Here is a 13,840-nt window from a genome sequence, read left to right as displayed (position 1 = left end):
GAGACCAGCCTGGGCAACATGGTGAAGCCCTGTCTCTACAAAAATTAGCCGGGCATGGTGGCGGATGCCCGTAGTCCCAGCTACTCAGGAGCTAAGGTGAGAGGATCACTTGAGCCTGGGAGGCAGAAGTTGCAGTGAGCCGAGATCATGCCACTGCACTCTAGCCTAGGTGACACAGTGAGACCCTGTTTCAAAACCAACCAACCAACCAACCAACCAACCAACCAACCAAAAGTATTTTGAAATAATTATAGATTTATAGATAGCTGCAAATAAGGCCAGGTGCGGTGGCTCACACCTGTAATCCCAGCACTTTGGGAGGCCGAGGTGGTCCGATCACCTGAGGTCAGGAGCTCGAGACCAGCCTGGCCAACATGGTGAAACCTCATCTCTACTAAAAATACAAAAATTAGCTGGAACTGGTGATGGGCGCCTGTAATCCCAGCTACTAGCAGGCTGAAGCAGGAGAATCACTTGAACCTGGGAGGTGGAAGCTGCAGTGAGCCGAGATCACGCCACTGCACTCCAGCCTGGGTGACAAAGTGAGACTCCTCCAAAAAAAAAAAAAAAAAAAAAAAAGGCTGGGCACAATATGGTGAAACCCTGTCTCTACTAAAAATACAAAAATTAGCCGGGCATGGTGGTGCATGCTTGTAGTCCCAGCTACTCAGAAGGCGGAGGCAGAAGAATCGCTTGAACCCGGGGGCAGAAGTGGCAGTGAGCCAAGATCACACCATTGCACTCCAGCCAGGGTGACAGAGCAAGACCCATCTCAAAAAAAAAAAAAAAAAAAAAAGCTGGGCGCGGTGGCTCACGCCTGTAATCCCAGCACTTTGGGAGGCCGAGTTGGATGGATCAGGAGGTCAGGAGTTTGAGACCAGCCTGGCCAAGATGGTGAAATCCCGTCTCTACTAAAGATACAAAAATTAGCCAGGCACGGTGGCAGGTGCCTGTCATTGCAGCTACTCAGGAGACTGAGGCAGGAGAACTGCTCGAACCTGGGAGTCAATGGTTGCAGTGAGCTGAGATCGTGCCACTGCATTCTAGCCTGGGCAACAGAGCAAGACTCTCTCTTTAAAAAACGAACAAGCAAACCAACAATAAAAACCATACGAAGTTTCTATGCACCTAGCCTTCTGCAGTGTTAACATCTTGCATAATGATAGTATAGCACTGATATTAGAAAACTGACATTGGGGGCCAGGCATGGTGGCTCACGCCTGTAAGCCCAGCACTCTGGGAGGCTGAGACGCGTAGATCTCTGAGGTCAGGAGTTCGAGACCAACCTAGCCAACATGGTGAAACCTCATCTCTACTAAAAATACAAAAATTAGCTGGGCATGGTGGCACTCGCCTGTAGTCCCAGCTACTTGGGAGGCTGAGGCAGGAGAATCACTTGAACCCAGGAGGTGGAGGTTGCAGTGAGCTGAGATTATGCCACTGCACTCTGGCCTGGGTAACAGAGTGAGACTCTGTCTCAAAAAAAAGGGAAAGAAAACTGACATTGGGCCAGGCAAGGTGGCTCAAGCCTATAATTCCAGCACTTTGGGAGGCAGAGGCAGGAGGATGGCTTGAGCTCAGGATTTTGAGACCAGCCTGGGCAACATAGTGAGTGAGGCCCCGTCTCAAAAAAAAAAAAAAAAAAAAAAAAAAATTAGCCAGGTGGTAAATGACCATAGTCCTAGCTTGGGGAGACTGAGGCTAGAAGATCACTTGAGCCCAGGAAGCAGAGGTTGCAGTGAGCTGAGACCATGCCACTGCACTCCAGCCTGGGTGACAGAGTGAGACCCTGTCTCGAAAAATAAATAATAAGGTCAAAAGCTTTATAGTTTTCCCTGAAGTCCTGAAGATTAGTGTGTACACAATGAGTAGTATTCAAACATGGAATGTTTTAACCAGTCATTAGGTTTTCAACCTTGTGGTAGAGTAGGTTATAATTATAGTTACTTCCTTAAGCAAAAGGAGCTTACTCTCTTAACGCAATATTAAATGGAGACTAAATTATTTAATTTGCAGATAAGTTTAGTATTTTATAAATAAGGTCCTACCTTGCAGCAGCCTTACCTCTTCAATGTGGATACTTCCTTTATCTCTCTTTTTTTCTGAGACAGAGTTTTGCTCGTCACCCAGGCTGGAGTGCAGTGGCACAATCTTGGCTCACAGCAACCTCCGTCTTCCAGGTTCAAGTGATTCTCCTGCCTCTGCCTCCTGAGTAGGCATGTGCACCTACAGGCATTACAGGCACGTGCCACCATGCCCAGCTAATTTTGTATCTTTAATAGGTTTCTCCATGTTGGCTGGGCTGGTCTCGAACTCCCAACCTCAGGTGATCTGCCCACCTCGGCCTCCCAAAGTGCTGAGATTACAGGCATAAGCCACTGCACCTGGCCTTCCTCTATCTCTTTTATCATTATCTAACAAGGAAATGCTACGCAAATATTTCAGTTTTGTTTTATAACCTGGAAGCTTTCCTAACTAGAGTTCACAACACAGGATAAAGGATTACTACACCTTGAAGTAGTTTGTCAAGCTCTTTGGAGCCAGTAGTAATCTGTATGATCTCTGACCGCCTTTGGTGGAATTCAGTTGCAGTGGTGAAACCCATTGGAACTAATTTAGCTGCCTCAGCCTGGGAAAAAGAAGAAATGTTAAATCAACAAAATAATATTCCTTACCACAGTGATCTTGATGGCAAAAATACATATATAGAGAGAGAGAGAAAAAAGAAATATTCGTAAAACAAGGTGTGAAATGGGAAGAGAAAATATCTAATAAAATTACCAGGATGATTTCTCTTTAGAAAGTCATAAAAAAGGATAATCTAATTCAGAGATTCCATGAAGATCAATTTTTAAATCACCAATTCAAGTTAATATATTAATATAGTTTTAAAAACTATTATAGATCCGGCCGGCTGCGGTGGCTCACGCCTGTAATCCCAGCACTTTGGAAGGCCAAGGTGGGCGGACCACAAGGTCAGGAGATTGAGACCATCCTGGCTAACGCAGTGAAACCCCATCTCTACTAAAAAAATACAAAAAATTAGCCGGGTATGGTGGCGGGTGCCTGTAGTCCCAGCTACTCGGGAGGCTGAGGCAGAAGAAAGGCATGAACCCAGGAGGCGGAGCTTGCAGTGAGCCGAGATCGCGCCACTGTACTCCAGCCTGGGCGACAGAGCGAGACTCTGTCTCAAAAAGCAAAACAAAACAAAACAAAAAACTATTATAGATCCATACATATGTGTTTTACCAAATTTATGACAAAAATGACAATACAGTACATCTTCATTTCCTGCTCCATCAACCGCAGACTGTATCCCTTAACTTCCTACTTCGTAAAAATGAGGACATTTGCCCTTCAATCTTTTCTCTCTCCATGGCTACTTCCCCACCTCTATCAGCTGTACCTTTTCTTTCATATTGTCTGGCTGAGAACATTCACATTCTATTTTGTAATTACAGATAAGTGTTCTATAATAGCACTATGGGTTGATTCTAAAATTAAAAAGTGCATTCACAAATATGCAAAAATAAAGCAACACACTCCTAAATAAGCAACAAGTCAAAGAAGAAATGACAAGGGAAATCAGAAAATGTTTTTGCAATGAATGAAAATGAAGATATACCAAAACTTATGGTCTCCAACAAAAGCAGTGCTTAGAGAGAAATTCATAGCTATAAACAGCTATATTAGAAAAGAAGGCTGGGTGCGGTGGCTCACGCCTGTAATCCCAGCACTTTGGGAGGCTGAGGTGGGAGGACTGCTGGAAGTCAGGAGTTTGAGACCAGCCTGAGTAACAAAGCAGGACCTTGGCTCTAAAAATGTTTTAAAATTAGCAGGGTGGCTGGGTGTGGTGGCTCACCTCTGTAATCCCAGAACTTTGGGAGGCTGAGGTGGGCAGATCACAAGGTCAGGAGTTCAAGACCAGCCTGACCAACATGGTGAAACCTCCTCTCTACTAAAAATACAAAAATTAGCCGGGCGTGGTGGCACGCGCCTGTAGTCCCAGCTACTCGGGAGGCTGAGGTGGAAGAATCACTTGAATCTGGGAGGCGGAGGTTGCAGTGAGCCGAGATTGCACCACTGCACTCCAGCCTGAGAGACAGAGCAAGATTCCGTCTCAAAAAAAAAAAAAAAAAAAAAAATTAGTAGGGCATGGCTGGGCATGGTGGCTCACGCCTGAATCCCAGCACTTTGGGAGGGTGAGGTGGGCAGATCACGAAGTCAGGAGTTCAAGACCAGCCTGCCCAATATGGTGAAACCCCATCTCTACTAAAAATACAAAAATTAGCTGGGCGTGGTGGCGTGCGCCCATAGTCCCAGCTACTCAGAAGGCTGAAACAGGAGAACTGCTTGAACCCGGGCAGCAGAGGTTGCAGTGAGCCAAGATCACACCACTGCACTCCAGCCTGGGCAACAGAGTGAGACTCCATCAGAGAGAAAAAAAAAAAAAAAAAGGCCTGGCGCGGTGGCTCACGACTGTAATCCCAGCACTTTGGGAGACCGAGGCAGGCAGATCATGAGGTCAGGAGATCAAGACCATCCTGGCTAACACGGTGAAACCCTGTCTCTACTAAAAATTAGCTGGGCGTGGTGGCACGTGCCACTCAGGAGGCTGAGGCAGGAGAATCGCTTGAACCCAAGAGGCAGAGGTTGCAGTGAGCAGAGATCACGCCACTGCACTCCAGCCTGGGCACAGAGGGAGACTCCGTCTCAAAAATAAAATAAAATAGAATAACATAAAATAAAATAAAATAAAATAAATAGCAGGGCATGGTGGGGCGTGCCTGTAGTCCTAGTTACCTGGGAGGCTGAGGCAGAAGGTTTGTTTGAGCCAGGAGTTGGAGGCTGCAGTGAGCTATGATCGCACCACTGCACTCCAACATAAGTGACAGAACAAGACTCTGTCTCTAAAAATAAAAAAGATAAATCATAACCTAACCTTCCAAAGAAAAGCAAACAAAACAAAGCAAGCAGAAGGATGGAAATAATACAGGTTAGGGTAGAAACTATTAAGTAGAGGACAGAATAATAGAGAAAAATCAATGAAACCAAAAGCTGGTTCTTTGAAAACATCAACAAAATTGACAAACTTTTAGCTGCATTGCCCGAGAAAAAAAGAGAAAAGACTCAAATTACTAAAATCAAGAATGAAAGAGGGGACATTACTACTGACTTTATGTAAATAAAAAGTAGTATAAGGAAACCCTGTGAGCAACTCTATGTCAACAAGTTAGGTAACTTAGATGAAATAAGCAAATTCTTAGAAAAATAAACTACCAAAACTCACTCAAGAAGAAAATCTAAATAGACCCATAGAAAGTAAAAAGATTAAACTTTTATAATTTTAAAACTTCCCATGAAGAACAAAAATCAACAAACAGCTGAAAAATCAATGAAAGTTTATTCTCTAAACTTTTCTATATACTTAGTATTTCATTTAAAAATTCACTGCAGGGCCAGGTGCAGTGGCTCACGCCTGTAATCCCAGCACTTTGGGATACTGAGATGGGCGGATTACCTGAGGCCAGGATTTTGAGACCAGCCTGGCCAATTCATATACTCACTGTCATTTCAGTGCAACTAACATGTACTAGACACTTACTCTGTATGAAACATAGTCCCTGGGACTCTGAAGGATATGGAGAAAAAGAAGAGCTGATCCTTGCCTCCACAGAGCTTATAACTTAATCAGGAAGATAAACTATACAAAATAACTATAGTACAAGTAAATGTGATGGGTAATATGAGAAGTACTAACAAGCCATGGGAGCTCAAGGAATACAGACTACTTCCTTTGGTGAAAAACAGGAGAAGGTATTAGCAAAGATGAAACTGGTAGAAATGGTCAGGCTAGTGGCATGTGCCTGTAGTCCCAGCTACTCAAGAGGCTGAGGAGAATTCCTTGAGCCCAGGAGTTTGAAGCTGCAGTGAGCTTTGATCATGCCACTGCACTCCAGCCTGGGCAACAGAGTGAGACTTTTTTTTTTTTTTCTTAAAAAAAAAAAAAAAAAAGGTGGGCGCAGTGGCTAGTGCCTGTAATTTCAGCACTCTGGGAGGCTGAGGTGGGCAGATTGCTTGAGGCCAGGAGTTTGAGACCAGCCTGGGCAACATGGTGAAACCCTGTCTCAACTGAAAATACAAAAATTAGCCAAGTATGGTGGTGGGAGCCTGTAATCCCAGCTACTCGGTAGGCTGAGGCAGGAGAATCACTTGAACCCGGGAGGCAGAGGTTGCAGTGAGCAGAGCCAAAATTGCACCACTGTGCTCCAGCCTGGGTGACAGGGCGAGACACTCTGCCTCAAAAACAAAAAAAACAAAAAAAAGAAACAAAAAAAACAAAAAAAAAAACAAACAATACAATCATAATCTTTACTGGCCAGAAACGAAGAACATAAAATATTGAAAAGTAAAGACACATAAGTCTATACCATATTGCATCTCAAATCATGTATTCTAGGTTTGCATTTTTGTGTTCATAGAAACAGAGAAGTGACTTGATTTCTGAAACCAAGATCTCACAAGGCAAAAAGAAAAGATCCCGTCAGCATTTGTTCATTCACAAAAACTGATGCCCAAAAAGCGAAAACAGAAAGACTTTAGGGACCCCTACTGGCTTAGTCAATATGACAATCTTTTAACAAAAGTACTGTTAGGGACTCAGAACCCTTATTTCCAATTAAGCAACCACTTCAACAAATATTCATTTGAGTAATCCAATAAATTTATCTAACACTAACAGTAATCGATACGTGAAAATACAATTTTATAAATAAATATTTGCAGTGGGGTGCGGTGGCCCCAGCACTTTAGGAGGCTGAGGTGGGCAGATCACAAGGTCAGATCAAGACCATCCTGGCCAACATGGTGAAACCCTGTCTCTAATAAAAATACAAAAATTAGCTGGGTGTGGTGGCACATACCTGTAGTCCCAACTACTCGGGAGGCTGAGGCAGGAGAATCACTTGAACCTGAGAGGCGGAGGTTACAGTAGACCAAGATCATGCTACTGCACTCCAGCCTGGCAACAGAGTGAGACTCCGTCTCAAAAAAAAAAAAAAAAAAAAAAAAAAAATTCTGCTTTATACTATATAAAACTTCAAGGGTAAAGGCAATAAAACTGTGTAACTATATAAACACTGAAGGACTAGGTTCATAAAACAAAATGTAACCATGGGGAAGTATGTATGTTAAAGAACTATATGAAGCTAGAAAAATAAATAGGCCAGGCACAGTAGCTCACACCTATAATCCCAGCACTTTGGGAGGCTGAGGTAGGTGAATCGCCTGAGCTCAGGAGTTCGAGACTACCCTGGCGGCATGTGCCTGTAGTGTAGTCCCAGCTACTTGGGAGGCTGAGGTGGGAGGATCGCTTGAGTTTGGGAGGTGAAGGTTGCAGTGAGCTGAGATGGCACCACTGCACTCCACCCTGTGTGACAGAGCGAGAACCCGTCTCCAAAAAAGAAAAGAAAAGAAAAGAAGAAAAGAAACAGGTAACAGTCACCCCTGGAAAGGATAATGAGATGACAAGAATGAGAGAGAGAAGGAAGAAGTCTTTCACTGCATTCCCTTTTGTACTATTCCCACTAATGCCTCCCTAGGTTAAGTAAGCAGTACTTACCAGAATTTTATCAGCTTTGGCTTCACTAATTCCCTTAATATTTATTAGCTCCTTCTTTGGTGCATAGGCAACAGCCTCCACAGTATGGAATCCAGCTTCTTCCAATTTCTTCACATCGTTGGCATTTATGCCACACTGCTGCAAATGAAGAAAACCATGGATAAATTTAAGCTTTAGTTCTCTAATCTAACACAGATGTTATGTGTCCTACATACTTCACAGAGGTGCTTGAAGACTTGTAATACAACTGTCCCTTGAAATCCTGGGGTGGGGAGATGGGAAGTTGGTTCCAGGACCCCTAGCAGATAACAAAATCCAACAATGCTCAAGTCCCTTATATAAAATGGCGTATTACCTGCGTATAACCTATGTACATCCTCCTGTTTACTTTTTTTCTGATATGTAGTTGATTGAATTTTTGATACGTAGTTTGTTGAATCTGCTGACACAGAATCCGGAGATACAGAGAGCCTACTGCATTATATGCAAAAGCTGAAAAATGAGCCCTATATATGAGGTACTTAATAACAAATTAACAACCTTTTCATTATCAAAATCAATAATTTTAAACTAGCATGATGCCATGTACATTAAAAAGAACTCCTATTAGCAATTGGAATTAAAAAGTAACTCCCAACCTTTTTTTGTGACCCTAAATTATCCTCTGAGACCTTGGGCCCTACAGGACCACTTTAAGACAGTGTTGCTCAACACTTTCCACATCAAGCACACATAAAAAACGGTATTTTTACACTATGGTAGGGTAAATAGATAAGGCTGCTCAGAATGTAAAGAGCACTATCTTGGCCTATCAATACTCTTTTTGTTGAACAATGACCGGAAAGCTCTGCTCTAACAACTGACATTAACAGTGAGGAAAACTACTTTTTGTCAGGGACTTTTATACCTCTTCTCAAAACAAACCACTCAAAGACACCTCTTTCTTCCTATATTCAAGTCAGCTTTGGTTTCATTAGCCACCAAAACCATGACTTCTGGGAAAACATGAGTTAGTAGGTGAATGTGGGTGTATTCAGGGGTTAGGAGAATTTAGAAGAGGGGAGAGATTAGTTTGCCAACATAAGCCATGTCTGCTATTAATATTTAAGCAATATGCATGTATGAGTATAAGGATGCTCATGGCACCAGAAATTATGACTCTGAACTTTCAAATGTTTATCACAAATCCATTTAAGTAACTTCTAGAGTCTTTTTTTTTTTTAATTAGCCTTTTGCACTCCTAACTTCTAGAGTCTTGAAGATTAGTCAGAGATGGGAAATATGAAAAAAAGAGACAGAAGAATCAAGTCTTTCTCTGCTTTCCTCCTACTTAGCCCAAATCAGCTGCACTCACAGGGCAGTCTCTATACAATGGACAGAAATAGTGTAAGGCCTCGGCTCTGGTGCTTAATGTTCTTGTGCAGAATCCTGAATTGGAGCTTGTCTCTTATACCATAACACCATCACACCCTTCTCTCTGCCAATGACAGCTGACAGCACAAATCTAGGTCAATGGAGAGAAGGTGCTTCCCTGTCTTCCTTGCATAACTGGTCCAGGCCACTATAATTCCCCGAACAGCACTTTCATACTTAGTGCAAATAGCACAGGATGCTTTGACCAGGCATGGTGGCTCATGCCTGTAATCCTAGCAGTTTGGGACGCTGAGGCAGGTGGATTGCTTGAGGCCAGGAGTTCAAGACCAACCTGGTCAACACAGTTAAGACCCATTTCTTAAAAAACAAACCAAAAAACAGCACAGGCTGGGCGCAGTGGCTCATGCCTGTAATCCCAGCACTTTGGGAGGCCGAAGAGGGTGGATCACCTGAAGTCAGGAGTTCGAGACTAGCCTGACCAACATGGAGAAACCCTGTCTCTACTAAAAATATAAAATTAGCCGGGCGTGGTGGCTCATGCCTGTAATTCCAGCTACTTGGGAGGCTGAGGCAGGAGAATTGCTTGAACCTGGGAGGCAGACGTTGCGGTGAGCCAAGATCACGCCATTGCACTCCAGCCTGGGCAACAAGAGCAAAACTCCATCAAAAACAAACAAGCAAACAAAAAAAACAGCACAGAGATTCCACCATGGGATCCTAGGCCTTAGTTTCTGACAGTCCAACTCTCAGAAATAAAAATGATAAAGTAGGAAGAGAATTGTTGACAAAGGAAGAGGCCCTGCCAGACATATTTAGCAATGATCTGCACCCTTTCCACAGGATTACTGACAACACTTCTGAAAAGTCTAATTTGGGTCTTGACCTTGGTAGTAAACCTATATTTTATGTAAAGGTTGTAATACCTTCCACTAGGTAGAAGAATCTAGTATATAATTCCAAAATTAGCAACTAACCACATACCTCTAACCGTGAAATGGGTTGTGGGCCAAAGCTTTCTTCTTCCACTGAAGTATCTGCATTTGCTTCAAGCTGCATCTGCATTGCCATTACTGAAAAATACAAATGCTTATCAGTATAAACACTAGAGAAATAAGGTGCATCTCTCTCCCCATCTTCTATCTAGCTAGTCGTATCAAAAAGACTTTAGGAAGAGGCAAGGCTATTCTCTTATCGTGCCTCTGTTCTCCTGCTTTATATTCCTTCAGTGTAGGGACCAAGTTTTACTTATTTTTATATACCCCATTATACATTATAAATGTGTTTGCAGACAAATACTGCATGATCTCACTCATATGTAGAATCTAAAAAAGTTGATCTTGGCGGGGTGCGGTGGCTCATGCCTGTAATTAATCCCAGCACTTTGGGAGGCCAAGGCGGGCGGATCACCAGGTCGGGAGATCGAGACCATCCCGGCCAACATGCGAAACCCCGTCCCTACTAAAAATACAAATATTAGCAGGGTGTGGTGGCACACACCTGTAGTCCCAGCTACTCGGGAGGCTGAGGCAGGAGAATGGCTTCAACCCGGAAGACAGAGATCGCAGTGAGCCGAGATCACGCCACTGTACTCCAGCCTCATGACAGAGCGAGACTGCGTCTCCAAAAAAAAAAAAGGTTCATCTCATACAAGGAACAAATAGAAGAGTGGTAACCAGAGACTGAGGAGAACACAGTCGTTGCAGGGGGCGGCAGGAAGGAGAGAGGTTGGTCAACAGGCATAAAGTTTCAGTTAGATAGGAGGAATAAGTTCTAGGGTTCTATTTCACAGTAGGGTGACTACAGTAAACAGTAATGTAATGTATACTTCAAAATAGCCAGAAGAGAGTATTTTGAATGTTCTCATCACAAAGAGAAATGACAAGTGTTTAACTGAATTGATGGATATGCTGATTACCCTGATTTGATCATTCATTATACAATGTATATATGTATTGAAATATCATCTTGAACCTCATAAATATGTACAATCATCTGTCAAAAACAAAGTAAAACTTATTATTTTCACAACCTTGGGACAGAAAAAGATTTCTTGAAACTGGACACATAACGCACTAGCCAAAAAGGAAAAGACTGAAAACTGAACTACATTTAAATTCAGCACTTCTACTGGGCACTGTGGCTCACACCTGTAATCCCAGCACTTTGGGAGGCCCAGGTGGGCAAATCACTTGAGTTCAGGAGTTCAAGACCAGCCTGACCAACATGGAGAAATCCTGTCTCTACTAAAGAAAAATACAAAATTAGCTGGGCATGGTGGCACATGCCTGTAATCCCAGCTCCTCGGGAGGCTGAGGCAGGAGAATCGCTTGAACCCGGGAGGCGGAGGTTGCGGTGAGCCAAGATCGTGCCATTGCACTCCAGCCTGGGCAACAAGAGCGAAACTCTGTCTCAAAAGGAAAAATAAATAAATAATAATAAAAAAATAAATTCATCACTTCTATTCATCAAAGGACACCACTAAGAGAGTGACAAGTCAAACCACAGTAGAGGAGAAAACATTTAGCACAAACATAACTGAGGGCTGATAACCAGTATATAAAGAACTTCACATCAGTAAGAAAAAGATAATTCAATAGAAAAACAGGCAAGAGATTTGAACAAGCACATCACAGAAGATATCAAAATGGGCAAAAACATATGAACAAATGTCCAACATCATTAGTAATCAGGAAAATTAAAATCACATTGAGACATTACTGTGTAACCAGCAGAATAGTTAAAATTTAAAAGGCTGAAAAATATCGTGTTGGCAAGCATGTGAAACAACGAAACACTCAACACTCCTGATGTATTTTTATAAAAAATTCAAAAACAAGCAACATTAGTTCATCTCATTAGAAATCAGTATAGCAGTTACCACTGTAAAAAGAGGGGAAAATATTAAATACTACACAAGGAAGGCTTCTGAGGACGATTCTATTAAGTGGTGATTACGTAGGTGTATATTCATTTTGTCTTGCTCTATCGCCCAGGTTGGAGTGCAGTGGCCTGATCACGGCTCACTGCAGCTTATACCTCCCAGGCTAGATCCTCCCTTCTCAGCCTCCTGAATAGCTGGGCCTACAGGTGCACGCCACCATGCCTGACTAATTTTTCCTATTTGTAGAGATGCGGGTCTCACTATCTTGACCAGGCTGTTCTCGAACTCTTGGGCTCAATCGTCCCCCCACCTCCACGTCCCAAAGTGCTGGGACTACAGACGTGAGACACTACGCCCGGCCAGTATATTTTATAATAATTCAAGGAGTTGTATACAGTTGTGAATGTGAATTTTTCTACATGTATATTACATTTCGCTTTAGAAGTTTAAAAAAAAAAAAAAAAAAAAACAGAGGCCAGGCGCTGTGGCTCACGCCTGTAATCCGAGCACTTTGGGAGGGAGAGGCGGGTGGATAACCTGAGGTCAGAAGTTCGAGACCAGCCTGACCAACATGGTGAAACCCCGTCTCTACTAAAAATACAAATATCAGCCGGGCGGCGTGGTGGCGGGGGCCTGTAATCCCAGCTCCTCGGGAGGCTGAGGTAGGAGAATCGCTTGAATCCGGGGGGCGGAGGTCGCAGTGGGCCGAGATCGTGCCACTACACTCCAGCCTGGGCGGAAGAGCGAGACTCCATCTGAAAAAAAAGTTTTAAGAAAACCAAACCTCACTTCAGATCATTCTCTAGGCAACATGTGAATGGTTTTCCGCATTAGATGACGAAAATACTGTTTTGGCAATTGGAGATTGGTACTTTCTAAGCAGGGTGTAATGGAAAGACAGACCAGGAATCCGGAAGCCCTGGCTGTGATATTAAACAGCTGTGGCTACACCGCTCTGATCTCGGACTTCTCGCCCGAACCCATAAAATAGGTGTTGCCTATAAAGGCTCTAATGTTTCTCCCCTAGTTCTAAAGACTGGGGTCCACTTGTGTTTTCGCCCCAGCAGCTGAGGGTCGGTCGGGCGCGGACACGCCCTGCCACCTCCGGATTTCACACTGCGCGTCGAGGCCCCACCTGCCGCTGAGCACTGGACCGGCCAGGACCCAGGTGGGCGAGGACGAGCCGCGGCTCTGGAGGGCCCAGCCTGCGCCTCACACACTCACCTCGGTCCGCAGCGCTCCCCACTCCAGCAGGCCGCGCGCTCCGACTTCACCCCGCGGGCGTGGCACGCGCCCGACCCGCGCGGCCCCCAACGCCCCTGGCTTACGCTCCACTTCTCTACTCGCTTGCCCCAGCCTTCTGCGCACAACCCAGATGAGTTTCAGCTCCCAGCTGCACGCCTCGGGAAGCGCCGCACTCTCCTTAGGGCTCGGTCTCTGGCCGCTGCGCGCGCTCCGCCGGCGACTTTCAGAATTCCCGCCAAACCCTCTCACCCAGGGTCACGCCCGCGTCGGCGTAACGTATCCCCGCCTCCCGGGTCCGCCTTCTCCTCGCTTCCGCCCTGCGCGCTAACCCAAGACGGGAGCTCGAGAGCTTGATCCTGCGCGAGTTTACAGACTGCCCTCTTCCCTTTTTGCGTAAGGACTAATTCAAACTTTATGCCGGGGGCGGTGGCTCTCGCGTGTAGTCCCAGCTGCTCGGGAGGCTGAGGCGAGAGTATCGTCTGAGCCTAGGAGTTCGAGGCCAACCACGGCAACGCCCCTACTCCTACCCCAGTCCCTCGCGGGTGGGGCGAGGGGTTTCAGGGGGCGGTGGGGGAAGACTTATCCGAGTTGGCCGTCTTCTGTTTACCTGATCGAAGACCACAACTCCCAAGAGGTAATGCGTCGGCCCGGGACTACATCTCCCGGCATGCACAGCTGGCGGGTCCGCGAGTTCTCACCATCCCAGCTGGACTATTAGC

At 44.8% G+C, this 13,840-nt stretch overlaps 1 protein-coding gene across 1 annotated transcript in view; it reads right to left on the bottom strand.

Annotated features, from left to right (window-relative positions):
• The window catches only part of RAD51 (RAD51 recombinase), a 35,744-nt gene extending 22,524 nt beyond the window's left edge, over positions 1 to 13,220 (bottom strand). Inside the window, exons 1-4 of the mRNA XM_002825304.5 lie at positions 13,101 to 13,220; positions 9,977 to 10,065; positions 7,622 to 7,759; positions 2,512 to 2,629 (exon numbers count right to left, since the gene is read on the bottom strand). Of these exons, the coding sequence (XP_002825350.1) occupies positions 2,512 to 2,629; positions 7,622 to 7,759; positions 9,977 to 10,063 (343 nt within the window). The 5' untranslated portion in view covers positions 10,064 to 10,065; positions 13,101 to 13,220. The remainder of the gene's footprint in view (positions 1 to 2,511; positions 2,630 to 7,621; positions 7,760 to 9,976; positions 10,066 to 13,100) is intronic.
• Between the last annotated feature and the right edge of the window lie 620 nt (positions 13,221 to 13,840).

The sequence above is a fragment of the Pongo abelii genome, chromosome 16 (assembly GCF_028885655.2).
Source record: "Pongo abelii isolate AG06213 chromosome 16, NHGRI_mPonAbe1-v2.0_pri, whole genome shotgun sequence".
Lineage (NCBI taxonomy): Eukaryota > Metazoa > Chordata > Mammalia > Primates > Hominidae > Pongo > Pongo abelii.
Note: the sequence above shows the minus strand (reverse complement) of the source record. Positions and strands in the feature narration are given on the sequence as shown.